The following is a 21,821-nucleotide window of genomic DNA, read 5'->3' as shown; positions in this document are numbered from 1 at the left end:
GACTACAGGCACTTGCCACCATGCCTGCTTAATTTTTGTATTTTTAGTAGGGACGGGGTTTTGTCATGTTGGCCAGGCTGGTCTCAAACTCCTCAAGTGATCTGCCTGCCTCGGTCTCCCAAAATGCTGAGATTACAGGTGTGAGCCATTGTACCTGGCCAACTAATTTTGTTGTTTTTGTTTCTTTTGAGATGGAGTTTTGCTCTTGTTGCTCAGGCTGGAGTGCAATGGCGCAATCTTGGCTCACTGCAACCTCCACCGCCTGGTTCAAGTGATTCTCCTGCCTCAGCCTCCTGAGTAGCTGGGATTACAGGCGCCTGCCACCATGCCCAGCTAATTTTTGTATTTTAGTAGAGATGGGGTTTCACCATGTTGGTCTCCCTGACCTCAGGTGATCCACCCACCTCGGCCTCCCAAAGTGCTGGGATTACAGCGTGAGCCACCATGCCCAGCCGGCCAACTAATTTTTATTTTTGGTAGAGACAGGGTTTCAACATGTTGCTTAGGCTGGTCTCGAACTTCAGTGGGCTTAAGTGATCCGCCCACCTCAACCTCCCAAGTGCTAAGATTACAGTTGTGAGCCACCACGCCTGGGCTTAAATTCTTCCTTCTATATGTAAATTTCTGACATCTATTAGTTTGAACTTTGTAGCTTAAGAACTAGGAGAGAATAAAAAGACTGTGGTGGTAAATAACAATCACAAACATAAAAAGATATTTAAGTGTTAGAAACGTTTATTTGTCAAAAAATTAAAAAAAAAAAAGGGAGGCGTGGAATAAAACAAGGGTAAATTTCAGCTAATGCTGTACCACGATCACAGGTCGGACATAAAAAAACAAAACAAAACAACAAAACCCCCAATGGTCCTAGCAATTTCAGAAGAGTAACAGAGCTAACAGAGTCCAGAGCTAACAGAAGAGTAAAAGGCTGCTTGCCACTACATGGTCATTTTAAAGGGAAAGGAGATGCTGCAGGTAGGCAGGGAGAAGGATTCAACTCCTAGGGAAAGCAAGATAAGAGGGGCTCCACTGCACAGGAAAAAGGGGATGCCAGCATAATCCTTACCTAGGGCTGCTCAGAGGCTGAGAATGTAAGGAACAGAGTGAAAGGCTACAGAGACTAGTTTCAGGAGGAAAGAAAAGTCAACTTAGAAGAATTAAATTAAGAAAGAAAACATAGTTGGTCACAAACTCCTTTTGTTTACTGAAACATGAAGCAATGGAAACATCCCGGCAAAGGGGACCGCGCGGAGCAAGTTCTCATATATGACCGCAGCCCGAGGGTTCAGTCCGCAATTATCCTACCTGAAAGAGAGCACAACACAAGAGGCTTACACAATGCCTGGAGAGCAGCCTGGCTCCGAGTACAAGCGCCCTGGGTCCCATCCTGTATTCCACGGGGGGGAAAAAAAAGAACAAAACAAAACCAAGTCAGACTGGATCTAACTCATATCTTATGTAATTACCTAGGAGTCTATTAATAGCTATATATAGGAATCTACTTATGGCTATATAGGAAAAGATGCAATCTAGCTGAAGAATGTGTTGGTGATAAATACATCTTTCTTATCCATCTTTTAGGCAAGATAACCCCTGTGACAGAAGGCTACTGTTGCTGCAACAAAGGGCATACATACATTTTCAAGAACTGCAATTTAATTTTGGGGTCCAGGAAAAGCAGAAGATGCTGAGATGTCATATATGGCGAACTGCACTATTCTAAATGTGTTTTGTTTTAATCTTTCACAGTAAACAAGCTTTCAGAAATGGTCACAAGGGGTAGGATATCAAGGAGCAGCCAGTCATTCACCCAATTCCAACACACCTACATGTCACACTGTCACAGAGTTAGAGCCACAGTTCCAGTAGTTCCCCTAATTGACCAAATCTCCCTTGCCAAATCAAAAGAAGAAATCACTCCTAAAATTCTCTAATCCTTCTATTGATGATGGGAACTCCAGACACCAATGGCTGGGGGAAAAAAAAAGTTAACTCACACCAAGTTCCTCTACTTATTACAGACAAAGGGCCAAATCTTGGTCTTGATCTGTGCCAATCGACTTCAAAAGTTGTGACGTTCTTGGATCAGTTCTGCTAGGGTGAGACCCGAATTTGTATCCCCAACAGTTCTGGAGTATTTCATCCTGGCAGCCTCATTAACATCAGGCTCCTGGGACTGCAACCAACTCAGGGTTATTCAGTCCATTTGAGGTTCACACCTGGAAGGTAAGTTTCTTTAAAAGTCATCACTAAAAAGAGGTTAGTTGAACAACCACTGCTTGCAGTCAAAATTCATTTTAAAATGTCCTAGCAATACCTTTTGAAGACTACAATATATGAATTTGACATTTAACTTTGAAACATAAGAGAAACAGGTTATCTGATAGATTTATACCAGCTTACTTCAGAAGCATATCCCATCTCATGCTAGATCCAGCTGCATTAAAAGTAAAAATTAATGGCAAACTACAAATTTTAAGATCATTTGCTTCACATATAAACACAGACTGGGCTGCACGGTGGTCTCAAGAGATTTCAAGACTTGTTTACATGCATATAAGAATACAACTTATTACAGGTTTGTAACATTTGCTTCTCAATTCACATAAAAAAGCAAATTCCTTTTTTAATTTTTATTTATTTTTTTTTTTTTTAAGAGAGAGAGGAGCCACTCTGTTGTCCAGGCTGGAATGCAGTGGCTAACTGCAGTCCTTCACTCCTGGGCTCAAGGGATCCTCCAGCCTCAGCCTCCTGAATAGTTGGGACTACAGGTGCGAGCCACTGTACACAGCTGCTTTGTTATCTTCTACATGAATACCAAAGGGATAAGTTAGGAACACCAGAAACTCAGTAGTAACTCACTTTAACCTTGCTTCTGGGGCTCCAAATGATGCTTATTTTCAAGGTACAAGAAAAACCATGAGAATGTAAAGTTGTCAAAATGCCATTTCCACTCAGATGAAAAGATTTATCTATCTTTAGATACTCAAAATTATTCCTGGCATTTTAGCACTTTTGGTGCACATTTCCTGATATAGGAAATAGTAAAATTTCAGAGCCTATGGCATTGGCTTTCACCACCTATGCAATTTTCTACACATCTGAAAATTACCAGTTTATCTAACTTACCTAACTCCTGAAATGTTCCTCTCTTCAACAACAAAAAACACAAAACAAAAATTGCTGGAAGAAATGGGAAGCATCCAGCTCTAAATGACAGCATAACAGGCTATGAAGAAATAGGGCTTAAGTGCCCATATAGAACAAGATGCTAGTCTAGATTACTAATAAGGACTCCATGGGGCAGAAGATCAAAACATTCAAGTAAATGTCTTAGAAGCGAACATTTGAAATTTATAGGACTTCCTCTGGCATGTAGGTATGATATTCGAAGAGTTTCCTTTGACGAAGGGTAATGACCCAAGAAGTAGTTTGTTTTTTTTGCTTTTTTTTTAAAAAGGAGAGACAGGGTCTCACTCTGTTGCCCAGGCTGGAATACAGGGGTGTGATCATAGCTCACTGTGGCCTCTTTCAACTCCTGGGCTCAATTGATCCTTCCAACCTCAGCATTCTGAGTAGCTGGGATCACAGGTGCTCCCCATTACACCCTGCTAATTTAATTTTCTTTGTAGAGACAGGGTCTTGCTATGTTACCTAGGCTGGTCTTGAACTCCTGGGCTCAAGTGATCCTCCCGCCTCAGCCTCCCAGTGTTAGGATTACAGGCGTGAGCCACTGCCTCTGCCCTCAAGTAGCAATTTTATTAGCAAACTGTAAGCCTAAAGTAATGGTTAAAATTCTCACTGTGATATTAATTACTAAGCCCTGAACCTGTGCCCTTCAGCTTTACCATGGCAGTACTTCTGTAGTAGAGCGAGCACGGGTTTCGGAATCAGGCCCGTGTGTGAATTCTGACTCTATCTTCCATTTACCAAATGACTTTGGGCAAAGTACTTAACCTTTCTGAGGTTCCCTTCTCTGTAAAAGAATAAAATATTTCAGTCTTATCGTATAGATGATATATAAGAGAGCACGTAACAAATGTTAGATCTCTCAAATGTTTTTCTGTAACCCAAATATACTTACAACTGATTAAAGAATGTTCTATCAAATTGAATTTGTTGTTCTCTCAGAAGGAACAAGTTGGTTGGAGTCATACACTAACGCCTTGACAGGCCAAATGGAACTTGTGGCCTAAGCTAGAGAAATACTGAAGACTAACATGTAATTTGTACCTTTTGGATACTGTCCGGAGAGCAAACAGGTGGCTCTAGCCTCCTTTATGAAGCATGGGTCTCTTTCAAGGGAACTAAATGGAATCTTTTAACCATTCCCACCCATCTCTCACCTCCAGTTTTTAAAAGGCTGAGTACCGGGCTCGGTCCACATACTGCTCCCGTTCATACCGGGCCATGTCATACAGAGAATTCCGTGTAGCTGCTGAAGCCTGAGATAACTCACTCTCTGGCCCATAACCGTAGCCCTCTCCAACCGTGGGGAGCATGGCTGCAGCACGACGCAGTGGGCTCCTGTCCCTTCCATAGTAGGAGGAAGTGGTGGCCGCAGCAGCAGCCATAGCAGCTGAAGTGGCAGCAGCGCCAGAGTTTGGCAACAGGTGTCTGTCATAGGGATCAACAGAAGTAGAGTTGAGGTGGCTGGTCACAGTTGTGCTTTGGACTTGAGGCAGATGGGACATGGTCTGCTCTGCGTAGTTGTATGCAGAAGCCGCTGCCGCTGCTGCTACTGCCTCATAAGAGCGGACCCGGTATCGCTTATAGTAGTCGAGTGCTCCATATGCATCGTTGTAATACATGGATTCCCCATAGCCCATGGTGTAAGGTGTGCGAACTGCTCCATATTGTTCATTATACTGCTCAGTAAAGTCTGCCACACGACCCGTACGATCTACTGGGCACTCTTTGGACCAGTGCCCTTCTTTCCCACACCGATAGCAGCCACTCTGGTCTCCCATCCCAGGGGCAGTCCGAAGCCGGCTTGTGGACAACTGCACATGCATTCTTTTGCCTTGAGGAAACAGATGTAAGATTTATTTTAACTCATTGACATTCTTTTTCCTCCCCTAAATGAAAGTAAATTAGTTGTCATAAGACACACAGACACACACACCTGTGACCCTATTTCAGCAACCTCCTTTAAAAGGTAGGTGAAATTTTTTCTTTTCCTTTTTTTTTTTTAAGACGGAGTTTCGCTCTTGTTGTCCAGGCTGGAGTGCAGTGGTGCAACCTCCACCTCCCAGATTCAAGCAATTCTTCTGCCTCAGCCTCCCAAGTAGCTGGGATTAGAGGCATGCACTGCCACGCCTGGCTAATTTTGTATTTTTGGTAGAGACAGGGTTTCTCCATGTTGTTCAGGCTGGTCTCAAACTCCCGACCTCAGGTGATCCGCCTGCCTCAGCCTCCCAAAGTGTTGGGATTACAGGCATGAGCCACCGTGCCTGGCCAGCAGTTGAAGTTTTAATACAGATGAGAGCTAGAAAATTTGATTTTTCAGAGACTAGTCAATACTTTCTACTTAGGCCAGGAGTAGACCAGACTCACTCCTGCTTCTGTCTCCACAACTTTCCTTTTTCCCCTTAAACACAACAATTGGAAAAGTTTCAACTTCTCACTGCTAAGACTTTATTACTTGTAATGATTCAAATTCTACCAATACTTTCAAAATCAACCAACAAAATCTCAGTTAAGTCAGATTTGGAAGGCATCTTGCCCATCTCTCACTGACTGACTGAGGATCTCGTAAGGCCTGAGCATTTACTATTGCTTAAAAACCACATCAGTCATCTGTCCATCTTGTTTCCTCCAGCTATTTTTTGCAGATGTCACCAGAAGGCTCCCAATCATGGGCACATGAACCATATCTGGCTTGTCATCTGCTTCATCTCTAGTATCTCTGGGAGTTATAAGACCTTCCAGATGTCAACTCAGTCCCACCCCTACAAGGCTACTGTGGAAAGCTACCTGACCAAGGTCTCTCAACAACAAGAATTAGATCTTAAAACAGTACTGGTTTCTTAGGGACAGTGTGTTGACATGTAATGAAATGACTGGCATTTCATCCTGCCATGTAACTTACAATTCTTTATAGGGATTAACTACTAGTTAGAAAAATGCAGCATTTGCCTAGAGACCTTAAGAACACATACAAATGGGCCACATCCATTTCGGCTGCCAGGAAATGACCAGCAGTGAGAAACAGCTAAGAGAAGAAACAATCTTTGCTCAGGGATTGTGAACCACCAAACCCAGGGACCCTTACTGATGAAAGCATCTGAAGTCTTTAAAAGCAGTTAAAGAAAAAGAGTAGTCCCAGGTTGCACAAGACTCTCCTGGAGATCAAGTCAGTGCTTTCCAAATTGTAGCCAAAAGAAAATGCAAGGGAGGCTGAGGCAGGAGAATCGCTTGAACCCGGGAGGTGGAAGTTGCAGTGAGTGGAGATCGTGCCACTGCACTCCAGCCTGGGCAACAGTGTGAGACTCCATCTCAAAAAAAAGAAAGAAAGAAAACGCAATCAGCACAGATACAGAGAACAGGGGCTTCTCATTACTCTTAAGGACTGCTCAGAACAAATCCCCCCCCTCTGCAATCAGCAAGTTGCTCTCTCTTTAACAGACCTTGTTCTGGATGCAGCTATGTGAGAGGAAGCCTTGTGCTCCACCATCCTGTTGGAAATAGCCCAATTCAGGACGGCAGCAGAACAGTGCCATGCACTGACCCTGAGAGGGGAGTGGGTTAGTGCAGTAATATAACTTTAGTCAAATTCATTTTGCCCAATGTCAAAGAGTCCTATCACTCCAGTTTCTAGCAGAAACAAAAGTGCTCAGGCTTTATACCTCCAACTGCTAGCAGACAGGCAGCATCCACTATCACTGATAGCAGACACCCAAAAAGGCACTAAATATCTAAAAGCATTTTGCCATCCCATTGTTTTCAGAGATTTAAATACTCCTAATTGTTCGAAGTTAGGGGCCACAATGCTACAATTTGAACAGAAACACAGATTTCTGCCACCATTTATATCTCAAATGCAGAGTTCCCTATAATTTAGACTAAAAGATTATAAATGACTTGGCTTTCAAAAATACACATGATGACATTAAGCTATGTGACAGACACAAACTATGCTCCAATTGCGAAGTCAGAGTGACCATGACAGTCTAAAAAAGAGCCAATCCAGAGACCTAAAAGTAACATTTTTAACAAAAAAATTCAATTAAATTTGCACTTTTATAGATTCTGGGTCCATTTTTTGGAGAAACAAAATCCAGCAACTTTACCTTGATGTTTTTTAACTAAATCCAATCTTCATTCCTGCATTTATTTAGAGGGTGGGAACTCAAGTTTCTATCTGTGGCAAAATCCACCTCTGTGTAGCTGTGAAAAGGATGCAGGTATCAATTTTTTGTTTATTTTTTGAGACATAGTCTTGCTCTGTCACCCAGGCTGGAGTGCAGTGGCGCAATCTCGGCTCACTGCAACCTCCACCTCCCGGGTTCAAGCAATTCCCTGCCTCAGCCTCCTGAGTAGCTGGGATCACAGGCACCCATCACCACTGGTGTGATTCTTAAGCAATTTTTGTATTTTTTAGCAGCGATGGGGTTTCACCATGTTGGCCAGGCTGGTCTTGAACTCGACTTCCTGATCCACTCGCCTCGGCCTCCCAAAGTGCTGGGATTACAGGCATGAGCCACTGCGCCCGGCCCAATTTTTCAACCTAGAACTAAAAAAATCCGTAATAGAGGTGACAGGTTTAAAAAAAAAAAATTTCAAACAGTTTCTCCAAGCTGGGTGCGGTAGCTCATACGTGTAATCCCAGCACTTTGGGAGGCCGAGGTGGGCCAATCACCTGAGGCCAGAAGTTTGAGACCAGCCTGGCCAACACGGTGAAATCCTATCTCTACTAAAAAAATATAAAACATTAGCTGGGCTTGGTGGCACATGCCTGCAGTCCCAGCTACTTAGGAGGCTGAGGCACAAGAATCACTTGAACCTGGGAGGCGGAGGCTGCAGCGAGCTGAGATTGTGTCACTGCACTCCAGCCTAAGCAACAGAGCAAGACTGTCTCAAAAAAAAAAAAAAAAAAAAAAAAAAAAAAAAAAAAAAACACAAAAAAACCCAAAACCACCACAGTCTTTCCAATGGTTATAATTTGTTTTTATTAATTATTATTATTACTTTTTGAGACAAGTATCTTGCTCTGTTGCCCAGACTGGAGTGCAGTGGCGCAATCTCGGCTCATTGCAACTTCTGCCTCCTGGGCTCAAGCAATTCTCCTGCGTCAGTCTCCTAAGTAGCTGGGACTGCAGGTGCACGCTACCACACCTGGCTAGTTTTTTCTATTTTTAGTGGAGACAAGGTTTCACCATGTTGGCCAGGCTGGTCTCAAACTCCTGAGCTCAGGTGATCCGCCTGCCTCGGCCTCCCAAAGGGCTGGGATTACAGGTATAAGCCACTGCATCCAGCCTAGCCTTTTAATTTAAATACCCTAAAGTTTTAAAAATAATTGAAAAAGACTATGCTTCTCTATTATTATACCTTAAGGAACCAGGGCAAAGAAAAATGAAAGATTAATTCTTCTACTCTACTACACTTGGACAGGCCAAAAGCTTAAAGATTTCCTGAGACTTCCAAAAGTTACTGAAGTTTGTTGCCAACATTTTCCAGAAAACCAGCCCAATAATAGTGTTTTATTTTGAAAGCTGTAACAGAAAAGAGCATTAAAATGCTGAGAAGTGGGAAACCTGGGGTCTTAATTTCTAAGCGCCTATCAAGTGCCATGATCCAGAAAATATTGGGGATGTAGCTAATACAGAGTAGCATTCTGACTTAATGCTTGTTTACATATAGGGCAAAAAAAACAAGACACCTGAACTCTCACATATTCTTCCCAATTAAGCTGCCTGATTGTTATTTGGGAATAGCTTCTTTAGGTCTTCCAATACCAACCGTGTGTGCTAAGGAAGTAAGCTGAGTTCACTGCTGGCTGTAGAAAGGAAACAGATCCTGAAAGAGTAAGGTAAACTCAGATTCTGCTACTTCCTTTTAGAAGTCATACAATGCAAAAAGCCTCAATGGCAGCCATTAACATATAGAAATAAAGGTTCAAAAGAACTTTTTTGTTGGTTCGTTTGAGACTGAGTCTTGCTCTGCTGCCCAGGCTAGAGTGCGGTGGCGCGGTCTCAGCTCACTGCAACCTCCGCCTCTAGGTTCAAGTGAGTCTCCTGCCTCAGCCTCCTGAGTAGCTGGGATTACAGGCGTGTTTGTATTTTTAGTAGAGACAGGGTTTCACCATGTTGACCATGCTAGAGTCCAACTCCTGACCTCAGGTGATCCCCCTGCCTCGGCCTCCCAGAGTGCTGCGATTACAGGTGTGAGCCACCTCACCCGGGCTCAAATGGCCCTTTAAGAGGCCATGTTCATTGGTAGACAACTGAAAAGAACTTAAATTGAAACGTATCAAACTGGTATCCAGATTGCATTTTCTGTAAAACTACAACTTACTATCCAATGCTAAGCTTGCTCTTGTCATCTGAGAGAAAAAAACCAGAGCTGGTTATAAAAATGTCTCTATCTATAACTAGGAGGAGAGTGCTCTCTCCAGAGGAGCCAAGTTAAGAACATGAAAACCAAATACAGGATTTTTCTTTTCCTATTCATTTTAGTGTCTGCACTTTCTAAGGAAGTGATGTTTTAAAAAAATCTTATAGATCCATTGCATTATTCAGATACTCACTTCCTAATTATACCTGCCTTATTAAAATACATATTCATCCTAAGCCAACTCCCCCAAGTTAACTGATTTTTTTTTTTTTTTTCTTAAATTAACTTCAGGTAGCTTTTCTTTTTTTTTTTTTTTTTTTTTTTGAGACGGCGTCTTGCTTTGTCGCCGAGGCTGGAGTGCAGTGCCACGATCTCACTGCAAGCTCCGCCTCCCGGGTTCACGCCATTCTCCTGCCTCAGCCTCCCATGTAGCTGGGACTACAGGCACCCGCCACCATGCCCAGCTAATTTTTTTTTGTATTTTTAGTAGAGATGGGGTTTCACCGTGTTAGCCAGGATGGTCTCGATCTCCTGACCTCGTGATCCGCCCACCTCGGCCTCCCAAACTGCTGGGATTACAGGCGTGAGTCACTGCATCCGGCCCTAACTTCAGGTAGCTTTTCTTTCATTAAGATAGTTTGGCCTGTAATCTTAGCACTTTGGGAGGCCAAGTAACTGATTTTTCTTACACATATTTTTGTCCTTTTCCTTTTTTTTTTTTTGTTTTTTTGTTTTGTTTTGAGATGGAGTCTTGCTCTGTCGCCAGGCTGGAGTGTAGTGGCACAATCTCAGCTCACCGCAACCTCTGCCTCCCAGGTTCAAGCGATTCTGCTGGCTCAGCCTCCCAAGTAACTGGGACTACAGGCGTGCACCACCACGCCCAGCTAATTTTTGTATTTTAGTAGAGACGGGGTTTCACCATGTTAGCCAGGATGGTCTCGATCTCTTGACCTTGTGATCCCCCTGCCTTGGCCTCCCAAAGTGCTGGGATTACAGGCGTGAGCCACGGCGCCCAGCCTGTCCTTTTCCTTTTATTCAGTTGTATTAAATATATATATGTGTGTGTATATATATATATATATTTTTTTTTTTTTTTGAGGCGGAGTCTTCACTCTGTCGCCCAGGCTGGAGTGCAGTGGCACCATCTCCGCTCACTGCAAGCTCCGCCTCCCGGGTTCGCGCCATTCTCCTGCCTCAGCCTCACGAGTAGCTGGGACTACAGGCGCCCGCCACCGCGCCCGGCTAATTTTTTGTATTTTAGTAGAGACGGGGTTTCACCGTGTTAGCCAGGATGGTCTCGATCTCCTGACCTCGTGATCCACCCGCCTCGGCCTCCCAAAGTGCAGGGATTACAGGCATGAGCCACCGCGCCCGGCCGTATATATATATTTTTTTCTTTTTCTTTTTTTTTTTGAGACGGAGTCTCGCTCTGTCGCCCAGGCTGGAGTGCAGTGGCCGCATCTCAGCTCACTGCAAGCTCCGCCTCCCGGGTCTATGCCATTCTCCTGCCTCAGCCTCCCGAGTAGCTGGGACTACAGGCGCCCGCCACCTCACCCGGCTAGTTTTTTGTATTTTTTTTTTTTTTTTTTTTTTAGACGGAGTCTGGCTCTGTCGCCCTGGCTAGAGTGCAGTGGCCGGATCTCAGCTCACTGCAAGCTCCGCCCCCCGGGTTTACGCCATTCTCCTGCCTCAGCCTCCCGAGTAGCTAGGACTACAGGCGCCCGCCGCCTCGCCCGGCTAGTTTTTTGTATTTTTTAGTAGAGACGGGGTTTCACCGTGTTCGCCAGGATGGTCTCGATCTCCTGACCTCGTGATCCGCCCGTCTCGGCCTCCCAAAGTGCTGGGATTACAGGCTTGAGCCACCACGCCCGGCCGTTTTTTGTATTTTTTAGTAGAGATGGGGTTTCACCGTATTTAGCCAGGCTGGTCTCGATCTCCTGACCTTGTGATCTGCCCGTCTCGGCCTCCCAAAGTGCTGGGATTACAGGCTTGAGCCACCGTGCCCGGCCTTTTTTTCTTTTTCTTTTTTGAGAAGGAGTCTCTCTGTTGCCCAGACTGGAGTGCAGTGGCACGATCTCGGTTCACTGCAACCTCTACCTCCCAGGTTCAAGCGATTCTCCTGTCTCAGCCTCCTGAGTAGCTGGGATTACAGGCACACACTACCACGCCTGGATAGTTTTTCTGTATTTTTAGTAAGTGATGGGATTTCACCATGTTGGCCAGGCTGGTCTCGAACTCCAGAATTAACTGTATTAAATATATTTAAAAGGCAAGGGCATTCTGTATTACATTACTAGAATACCTCTGCAGTTTGTACCCAACTTTACATTCTTTTACATTTTGCTCATCACCTGTCAGGAGAAAACCCTCCTTCCCCAGTCTCCACTGTCCATCATGATGATCTCCCCCATCAAATGAAAATAATTAAGAATACTTTTAAAAGCTGAAAATGCAACAACATTCCAAAATAAGAAAAAGAAAAACAAATGTAAGAAAAGCAAATAAGGAAAGCTTCACTATCACTTTCAATAATTTTCTAACCAGAAGAGAAACACTCATGGTTGCAAACAGCAATCACCTGTCATCATATAGCGCCTTTTACTGTCAAAACACTTTCACATCTATTCATTCTAGCTCCACTACAATCCTGTGAGGGAGGTACAGTAGGGATCATTAACTCTATAAGTGGGGACAATACTAGTGAGGAAAATGAAGCAGAGAGATGTTAAAACACTTGTCCAAGGTCACACACTAGTTAATGGTAGCAAGTATCTGCAACCTTTGCCCTATGCTTTAAAGAGCAGCTAAAGGCCAAGGCATTACTGGCTGAAGCCAGAGATACCTGATGGTGCTCTGATCTCCACTATGCAAACTTTCTTACCCTTCTCTGGCCAACTTTTCCTCTTCTCCCATTATTTATTTTCTCATTCTGTTTTTCAGGTTTAACAGAGGATCCAAAAGTACTTCTTAACAACCCCTTTAATGACACTCAGGGCAAAAACGGTGTTGACTTAGGAACCGCAAAAGTGGCTATGAACATGAGGTCCAAGACGATACTATTACCAAAACACTTGTAGAACAGTGCTATCCAAAAGAATGTTCTATGATGATGGAAATGTTCTGTGTCTCTATTAACACGGTAGCCACAGGCATCATGACTACTGAGTGCGTGAAACGTGTCTGGTATACACCTGAAAAATTGAATTTTAAATTTTATCTAATCTTAGTTAATTTCAATTTACTAAACCACATGTAGTTACCATATTAGCACAGTTCTAGAGTCTTCTGACAACCTCTTGTGGTATTAGTGACAACATAAGTACCTTTATCATCAGTATAAATAGTATGATGCTTTTACTGGAATTTCTTCAGAAGCGGGACCATCATTCTCATTTAGTCTGATATATTTAGAAATTTCTTTTTCTTAGGGTTAAATAATAGTAGGTGGAGCAGAACACTCCATGGCATGTTTTTTGACTCTGCTTGAATAGATTGCACAAATCTGAGCAACCAAAAGATACTCCCGCAGATCGACTTGCCACCCAGATTTAGAATATAGGGCTTCCTCTAGATGTCTTTTTTCTTCTTTCCCACCAGTATCCATCACCCAAAGCAGTAAAGAATATAAATCTTAAGCACTTAAACCCTCAAATATAAGGCTTCCCGATCATAACTAAAGACACAGGTAAGCCACAGACCTTTATCCTCCCTTCTCTCATGAGGTACTCATTTCCCCAAGCAGATTACACCTCCAACAGCACTCGAATGAATGCAAGAATCTCGCAGGATAAAGTAACCCACAGTCTGCGATTCTATGCAGTCGGTGAGCAACATCTTAGCAAACCTGAAAAGGGGAAGTGTTTGCTTCCCCAGAGGTAAACTATGCTTAAGAGCGGAAAACATAATCTATTATTTCCAGCTAAAACAGAATGAAAGAGACCACCCTGCCAGTTCTATAGTCTTGTGTTCTTGCCTGTCTTGAGCTAGACCCCACTCGGCTCTACTACCCAGGCCCAGAGCAGTTCACCTTGAAACTCTGTGTTGTCAAGGCCCCTGATGGCCTCCACTGCATCCTCTGCCCGCTCCATGTGTACGAAGGCATAATCTTTCACGATGTCACATTCGATGACCGGACCATACTCCTCAAACTTGGCTCGAAGCTCTTGGTTGGTACAAGTGGGGCTGATGTTACCCACGTGTAACTTGGTTGAAGCTTTGCTCTTATTCTTGCTGGCTTCCACGTTGATGTTCACCCCATGAAGCTTGTAATGGTGCAGGTTGCGTATGGCATCCTCAGCTGCCGTCTTGTCTTCTATGTGCACAAAGCCATAGTTCTTAATGATGTCACATTCCAGCACCTTCCCATACTGTTCGAAAAGAGAGCGAATCTCCTGCTCTGTAGCCTCCCGGGGCAGGTTTCCGATGAACAGCTTCACCATCCTGACAAGAGCCTGGGAGAGAAAAACAAGATTTCAAAAGTCAGGGGTGTGGTGGGAAATTTCGGTGCACTGCAGCATTTTCATCTAATCCTCCAAAGTTCTTGCACCTTCAGAGACCCTCGCATAGACATTCATTATTCTTCCTCAGTAGAAGGGCGGTTTGTTCTTGAGAAGTGCGAACTATGTGTGACATGGAAACAGGAGGTCGAGGGTCAGCATGCATAGCACAGTCTATCACCTCTGTGAAATGGAGCGCAATGAAATACCAGAATTAGCTGTTTAATGTCTTAAAATGAGGAAAGAGAAAAGCCCAAGCAAAGGCAAGGGGTATCTATCGCAGTGCGCCTGGTAACAAGGTTTTGGAGGGAAATCTGTGTACCTCTCCTCCACGCACTAGCACCTTTCAAGATACACTAAAAGGAAAAAAGTCCCCTTTCCCTCTAACCGGGACCAACCACCCGCCCCCCAGCGGCCCACCCTCCAGCTTCTTCGCTCCAACAAAGACTCGACCCGACCCCTGCCCCGCCTCCTTCCGGAGACCCGGTCCCGCCTCCTCCCGTTGTCTCCCCGGACCTCCCGCAGCAAAATGAGAAACCCAAATCCCCGCCATGCCTTCTGCAGGAGGCCCGGCCCGGCCCGCCCCGCCCCGCCCCCGAGCTCCCCACATCACACACACAAGACCCCCTCGCACCTCCGGGTGGCGGCGGCGGCGGCGGCGGCTCCCGCGTCAGGGAGAACCCTACAAAATGGCGACGGGCGCTCGAGCCTCGACGCGACCGGGCCCTTTCTCGCGCGCCAGCTCACGCACCGGCTCACGCACGCGCGAGTACGCGCTGCTTCCCTCCCCTTCCCCTCGCGGGAGCCGAGTGACCAATCGCGAGGCTGCATACAAATGACCTCGCAACACGGGGGCGGGGCCTCTTGGTGGCGGCACAGCGCCGCGGAGGTCAGCCCACCCCCAGCCCCAGCCAGCCAGTCATCACCCTGGAAAGGATCGCCACTCCTGCGTCAGAGGGGCTCTGGACGCAACCACTGCCTAGAAAAGCGGAGGCCCCGGGGAGTCACTCACCATCACAATGGGTCCTGCTATTGGGCCCTCTGAGGAGGCCGGAGAGCTAATGACAAAGGGGAATCTCCCCGAGGGCCCTAAAAAGGGGCTTTCGTAGCGGGCTGGCCGGCCTCTGTGGCAGCTTGGGGCAACATTTCAGAAATACAGGCGCGCCACATTTTAAGCAAAACTAGTCATTGTTTTGTAGCGCTTTAAACATTATTTTAGTGTTTCATTACAGACGTGTTATTTATTGGTACGGAAACTGAGAACGAAGGGGCAGAAGGATAACCTGGCAAAACTAGGACAGGCCTAAGAGGTATTGCTACCCAGGCTACGCTTAGTCATGTTTTGTTTGCTCGTGAGTATCCGTGGTCTGGTTCTCTCTCATTGTGTGTCCATCACAGTCCTGGTCTGTGGTGAACACACGAGAGGAATATTTGGTGGAGAGGCCCAGCGAGGTCTCTAGTTAAGGGGTGGGACAGGGTCTCCTCGTCCACACCACGCTGGAAGTCTAGGCTACTGTGAGTTTCCCAACTGTCTAGCATTGAGAATTCAGCTGTGGTCCAAGGGCACCTCCTGGCGGTAAAAACAAGCTTAGGCGGGCCGGGCGCGGCGGCTCACGCCTATAATCCCAGCACTTTGGGAGGTTGAGGCGGGCCGATCACGAGTTCAGTAGTTCGACACCAGCTTGGCCAACATGGTGAAATCCCATCTCTACTAAAAATACAAAAAATAGCCGGGCATGGCGGCGGGCGCCTGTAATCCCAGCTACTCGGGAGCCTGAGGCAGGAGAATCGTTGGAACCCGGGAGGCGGAGGTTGCAGTGAGCCGAGATGGTGTCACTGCACTCCAGCCTGGGTGACAGAGCAAGACTCGGTCTGGAAAAAAAAAAGTTTAGGTGGATTCCCCAACTGTCACCTTCCAACAAAGAGTAGCCTTTTATGGAGATTGATGGATTGGGTTTATCTCGTAGAGCCTGCCAGGGAGATTGTCAGCCACCATTCCTCATTGTAGTGGCTCCATAATGGCTTCTCTGATACCATCAGGCACACATTCCCCAGGCTGCCTTCTTCCACCCCAGCTACTTGGATATATTCTTTCCCTGAGTTCCTTTTGTTTCTCAGCCATTTCAGAAGAGGCACTGTCCTTCCGATTTTATTTTATTTTTATTTTTCAATTTTTTAAAGACAGAGTATCGCTGTGTCACCCAGGCTGGAGGGCAGTGGTGCGATCTCGGCTTACTGCAACCTCCACCTCCCGCGTTCAAGCCATTTTCCTGCTTCAGCCTCCCCAGTAGCTGGGACTACAGGTGTGCGCTACCACACCCAGCTAATTTTTGTATTTTTAATAGAGACGGGGTTTCACCATGTTGGCCAGGCTGGTGTCCACTGGCCTTGGCATCCCAAAGTGCTGGGATTACAGGCATGAGCCACCACGCCCGGCCCTTAACTGTTACTACTATTATTTTTGAGTCAGGGTGTCACTTTGTTTTCCAGGCTAGAGTGCAGTGGCACCATTATGGCTCACTGTAGCCTCAACCTCCCAGACGCAAGTGATCCTCCTATCTTAGCCTCTGGAGCAGCTGGGACCACAGGTGTGGGCCACCCCATCCAGCTAATTTTTAAAATGTTTTTGTAGTGATGGGGGTCTCCCTGTGTTGCCCAGCCTGGTCTCAAACTTCTGGGCTCAAGATGGTTCCACTGCAGCCTCACAAAATGCTGATTACAGGTGTGAGCCACTGCACCCGGCTTACTATGTGCTTCTAATTTAAAACAGCACTATCCTATGTTAATATCATCTACTGTTTATGCCCAAATTTCTCCTGGATTGTTACAAATGTCTTTTTACAGTTGATTTCTTCTAATCTGGACTTAAACGTTGTACATTTGTATAAATTATGTAAATGGTGTGTTTTGAGTTGTATAGCTCACTGTGCCTTACTATTTTTCCACTAAGGGCTGTGTCGCCGCATGATACCTCACTAGTGAGTAATGCAGTCCTCCGTGGTGTACAGTCACAGATTGTACCTGTTCATCTCTGGGCATAGGACGCTCAGCTTGCTTCCAGCTCTCTGTCATTATAAACAGGGCTGCAGTGAACATGCTTAAGTATGTGCGCTAATTCTGTGTGAGAATTTGGGGGGATATAAACCCAGAGGGGGACTTGCTGGGTCATAGAGTATACATAGAACTCACCTGTCTAAGTAGCGCCGAATTGTTCTCCGGAAAAGCTGCACCAGCAAACTCTTCCACCTGCAGCATATGAGGGGCCTTGTATCTCTGCGTCCCTCCTGTGATGACATCATCTGCTTTTCTAATTTTTGTCAGTCTGATGGATATAAAGTGATATTTCATTGTTGCTTTAATTTGTATTTCTCTGGTTACTAATGATTTTAAGCATCGCTTCTTGTCTGTTTTTTTTTGAGATGGAGTCACACTCTGTCGCTCAAGCTGGAGTGCAGTGATACTATCTCAGCTCACTGCAACCTCTGCCTGCAGGTTTCAAGCGATTCTCCTGCCTCAGCCTCCTGAGTAGCTGGGATTACAGGCATGCGCCACCACCACACCCAGCTAATTTTTGTATTTTTAGTAGAGATGAGGTTTCACCATATTAGTCAGGCTGGTCTTGAACTCCTGACCTTGTAATTTGCCCACCTTGGCCTCCCAAAGGGCTGGGATTACAGGCGTGAGCCATCACGCACAGCCTTTTCTTTTTTTTTTTTTTTTGAGATGGAGTCTTGCTCTGTCGCCCAGGCTGGAGTGCAGTGGCACAATCTCAGCTCACTGCAACCTCCGCCTCCCGGAGTTCAAGCAGTTCTCCTGTCTCAGCCTCCCGAGTAGCTGGGACTACAGGCACGCATCACCATGCTTGGCTAATTTTTGTATTTTTAGTAGAGGCGGGGTTTCACCACATTGGTCAGGCTGGTCTCGAACTCCTGACCTTAGGTGATCCACCCACCTTGGCCTCCCAAATCGCTGGGGTTAAAGGCATGAACCACTGCGCCCAGACTTGTTTTTTGTGAAAGGGTTTTGCTTTATCATGCAGGCTGAAGTGCAGTGACACAATCATAGCTCACTGTAGCCTTGAGCTCCTGGGCTCAAATAATCCTCCTGCTTCAGGAGGCTGAAGCCCTCAGGCCTCAGCCTCCCAAGTAGCTAGGACTATATGCCCAGCTAATTTTTTTGTTTTTGGTAGAAACGAGGTCTCACTATGTTGCCTGGGCTATTCGAACTCCTGGCCTCAAGTGATCCTCCCACTTCAGCCTCCCAAATCACTAGGGTTACAGGTGTGAGGCACTACACCTGGCCTCTTGATTTTTCAAGTTTATGCTTCTGTAAATTTCCTGTTCATATCTTTTGCCCATCTTTCTTTTCAGGTTGCAGGCTCCTTTTTTGTTGTTGATTTGTAGGGCTTTTTCGTATATTCTAATCTCTTATTGGTCTCAAATACCATCTCTCATTCCACTAATTATTAACTCTGTCCATGGTGTCCTTCACTGAACAGAAATCCTTATTTCTTGTGCAATGAAATTAATTTTTATCTTAAAGCTGTGCTTTTGAACTTTTTTTTTTTTTTTTTTTTGAGACAGCCTGTTGCCCAGGCTAGAGTGCAGTGGTGTGATCATGACTCACTGCAGCCTCAACCTCCCGGGCTCAAGCAATCCTTCCACCTCAACCTCCCAAGTAGCTGGGACTACAGTTGGGTGCCACCATGCCTGGCTAATTAAAAAATTTTTTTGTAGAGATGAGGTTTCGCTGTGTTGCCCAGGCTGGTCTTGAACTTCTGAGCTCCAGTGATCCTCCCATCTCGCCTCCCGAAGTGCTGAGATTGCAGGTGTGATCCACTGCACCTGGCCTGCTTTTGAACTTTTGTATAAGATGTTCTTCTGTAGCCTCCTTAGTCACAAGATATTCTCCTACATTTTAGTCTATTAACGTTATGTTTTTGTTTTTGTTTTTTGGGGGATGGAGTTTCGCTCTTGTTGCCCAAGCTGGAGTGCAGTGGTGTGAGCTGGGCTCACTGCAACCTCTGCCTCCAGGGTTCAAGCCATTCTCCTGCCTCAGCCTCCCGAGTAGCTGGGACTACAGGTGTGCGCCACCACGCCCGGCTAATTTTTGTATTTTTAGTAGAGATGGGGTTTCACCATATTGGCCAGGCTGGTCTCGAACTCCGGACCTCATGTGATCCACCCTCCTTGGCCTCCCAAAGTGCTAGGATCACAGGCGTGAGCCACCGTACCCGGCCTATTAACATTATATTTTTTACCTTTTGCATTTAGATCTGGAGCCCATTTACAGCAGTGCTATCCAATAAAAATACAATGTTAGCTATGTATGTAATTTAAAAATTTCCAGCAAACACATTAAAAAAGTAACCAGAATAGTTGAAACTCACTTTAATGATACTTTTGAAACCCAATATATCTAAATTATTATTAAAACACATAATCAATATAAAAATTAAGGTATTTAAAGTTGTTGTCCTCTTCCATGCTTGATGTCTGATGTTTCAGAGCCACGGCACACTTGGTTTGGCTACATCTCAGTAGCCACACATGGCTGGTGGCTGCTGCTGTGGACAGCATGGACCTAAAGTCCACTCTTGTAGGTGATGTTAAAAATGCAAATATATTTTTCACTACATAATTAATCCTTTTTTTTTTTGAGACAGGGTCTCACTTTATTGCCCAGACTGGAGTGCAGTGGCATGATCTCGGCTCACTGTAACCTCTACTTCCAAGGCTCAAGCAATGCTCCTGCCTCAGCCTCCCAAGTAGCTGGGACTACAGGTACGTGCCACTACACCTGGCTAATTTTTGTAGAGATGGGGTTTCACCATGTTGCCCAGGCTGGTCTTGAACTCCTGAGCTCAAGTGACCCACTCACCTTAGCTTCCCAAAGTGTTGGGATTATAAGCGTGAACCACCATGCCTGGCCAAGTAATCCATTTTTATGTGCCATCTCTCTCCATTGATTTGTGGTGCTGGCATTTATTGTATTTTCGTGTTTAACTTGTCTCCTATCACTCACCGCCTCATTCCATCCTGTTGCCTTTCCTGGAAGTTTTTCTTTCTTCCACTCACAGCTGAAGGTGTTTTCTGACTTAATTCCTGACACTGTGCTTCCCCTCTTCTATGTCCTATTCTTAAGCAATCATGCCCTGAAGTGCTTCTGCTGCCACATTTGCAGATGCTGCTCGGAGCCTTCAGTCTCACCTCTGTGTTCACAATACCTGCCCCTTCTGAGGGATTGCTTCAACTGGCTGTCCTATTTACACTTACATATCACATTAAAATAATTATTTCTCCATTAATTTCTCCATACACATTTCCTTCTAACATTTCCAAGTATTGTTTCCCTTCAACCCCCCCGCAGGCTTGCCACCTTGGAGTGCACATACCTAGATTCCCTGAGCACCCCCAAGGTATGACTGTCTCTTCAAACAGTGGAGAGTTTACAGTTGTATTTGAAGAAGAGATGCCTGTGTAGTGCTGATGGATTCTTCCACTTAGTCCCATGACAGATTGTTCTAGTTACATGTATCTACCTGTTGGCTGTGGAACAGTAAATCTGCCCATCTTAAGGGGGAAATTATCCTGCAGGCTCTCTGGTCTACCAGATCTCAGGTTTGGAGCCCACTCTGGGGCTATGATGAGCTAGTTCTGGGCCTGCACACACCTGACTCGGTCTTCGCCATGGCTGATGATAGTCAGGCCCGCAGTCAATGACGCTGAAGGCGGGGCTGCCTTCCTGGAAAAACGGTTGTCTGTGTGTATAGAACCAATGAGAGAACACACTCTTCCTGCTGGAGGCCACCAAGGAGTGGCCACTTCCATCAACATCGGGAGACAAACACCCTGCCCTGAAAGCTCCGATTGCCAAGCCAGAGACAAAGGAGAAGCCACCAGCTCCTTTTTAATACTTCACCAGATCCAGAAGGTAGTCTGGAATTCGAGACTGACCTGGGCAACATAGTGAGACCCCGTCTCTACAAAAAATAAACAAACTTAGTTGGGCGTGATGGTATGTGCCTGTGATTCAGGCTACTCGGGAGGCTGAGGTGGGAGGATTGCTTGAACCTGGGAGGTGGAGGTTGCAGTGAGCTTTGATTGCGCCACTGCAGTCCAGCTTGGCTGACAGAGTGAGACTCTGTCTCAAAAAAAAAAAAATATATATATATATATATATATGTGTGTGTGTGTGTGTGTATATATATATATATAAAATCCTCTGTGTGTGTATTTACACATTTGGGCTGTAAAGTTACCTCATGGCTTCCCAGAGTGACTTCATTCTGTTGGTCAGTTTATTGGAACCTGCCACTTCTCTGATCCCTGTCTGAGCTCCCTTGATCTACTGGAGAGCAGACAGCAAGTGGGGGCAGTAAGCACCCGCTATGTGCTCAGCTTTCCACCACTGGGCTGAGCAGTGGCTGAGACTGGCTGGGGGCTGTAGCAATGCTTCCCAGTCTTCCAATTTGAAAACAGTTTAGAGACTCACAAGTGAAGAAAATTGTGCACCAGGGAAGGAGTCCTCATTGCTTTTTAACATGAATACTGCTTGGTGACATCATCCCAACCCATGGGGAACTACTTTGGTCTAAAAAGAGGCTTGGCATTGGTCAACCCAGCACACTGGAGGTCACTGTCACAGGGAAATGAGACTGGGTCAGGGAAGCTCTCAATGTGACACAGCTCTTCAAGAGCTTGGAGGCTGGGGCAGAGTGGAAACGTGAGATGCAGGAGACCAGAACCAAGGGAGAGGACATGGGCTTGG

The 21,821-nt window shown here is 45.6% G+C and overlaps 2 protein-coding genes across 24 annotated transcripts in view; one reads left to right on the top strand and one right to left on the bottom strand.

Annotated features, from left to right (window-relative positions):
- LOC102121010 (RNA-binding protein 4-like) overlaps positions 1 to 21,061 on the top strand; it is a 73,146-nt gene extending 52,085 nt beyond the window's left edge. For 7 of the 14 annotated variants that reach the window (XR_010581151.1, XR_010581144.1, XR_010581146.2 and 4 more), the window contains one exon: positions 1,582 to 4,110. Coding sequence is in view for 5 of the 14 variants with exons in the window: in XM_015434174.3 (XP_015289660.1) it covers positions 1,582 to 1,691 (110 nt within the window). In the remaining 9 variants the exon portion in view is untranslated. Of the gene's footprint in view, positions 1 to 1,581; positions 4,111 to 19,716 lie in introns of those variants that run through there. The other 7 variants (XR_010581145.2, XM_065529395.2, XM_065529394.2 and 4 more) reach the window with 3 other exon arrangements.
- Positions 718 to 14,803, bottom strand: LOC101865670 (RNA-binding protein 4B). 10 transcript variants are annotated; one of them, XR_010581153.1, is made up of 6 exons: positions 14,686 to 14,803; positions 14,102 to 14,234; positions 13,583 to 14,006; positions 4,347 to 5,023; positions 1,998 to 2,219; positions 718 to 1,387 (listed from the first exon to the last, which is right to left on the bottom strand). XR_010581153.1 is itself a non-coding variant. In XM_065529399.1 (5 exons), the coding sequence occupies exons 2-4, from the start codon at positions 14,123 to 14,125 to the stop codon at positions 4,356 to 4,358; spliced, it is 1,116 nt and encodes a 371-aa protein (XP_065385471.1). In that variant the 5' UTR covers positions 14,126 to 14,234; positions 14,686 to 14,803; the 3' UTR covers positions 718 to 2,219; positions 4,347 to 4,355. The 10 variants fall into 10 exon arrangements, 6 of the variants coding, with proteins under 6 accessions (XP_065385471.1, XP_065385472.1, XP_065385475.1 ...); XR_010581154.1 differs by having other exon boundaries at positions 718 to 1,305; XR_012423032.1 differs by lacking the exon at positions 14,102 to 14,234.
- Positions 21,062 to 21,821: the final 760 nt, after the last annotated feature.

Source organism: Macaca fascicularis, chromosome 14 (genome assembly GCF_037993035.2).
Source record: "Macaca fascicularis isolate 582-1 chromosome 14, T2T-MFA8v1.1".
In the NCBI taxonomy this organism is placed as follows: Eukaryota; Metazoa; Chordata; class Mammalia; order Primates; family Cercopithecidae; genus Macaca; species Macaca fascicularis.
Note: the sequence above shows the minus strand (reverse complement) of the source record. Positions and strands in the feature narration are given on the sequence as shown.

What these genes read in the sequence shown, in the direction of transcription:
- LOC101865670 (XM_065529399.1), bottom strand. Translation starts at nt 14,125, where the DNA reads ATGTCTATGCGAGGGTCTCTGAAG. An exon ending in CTATGCGAGGGTCTCTGAAG is followed by an intron (nt 14,007 to 14,101) that starts GTGCAAGAACTT and finishes TTTCTCTCCCAG; the next exon opens with GCTCTTGTCAGGATGGTGAA. An exon ending in TGACAACACAGAGTTTCAAG is followed by an intron (nt 5,024 to 13,582) that starts GTGAACTGCTCT and finishes TGTTTCCTCAAG; the next exon opens with GCAAAAGAATGCATGTGCAG.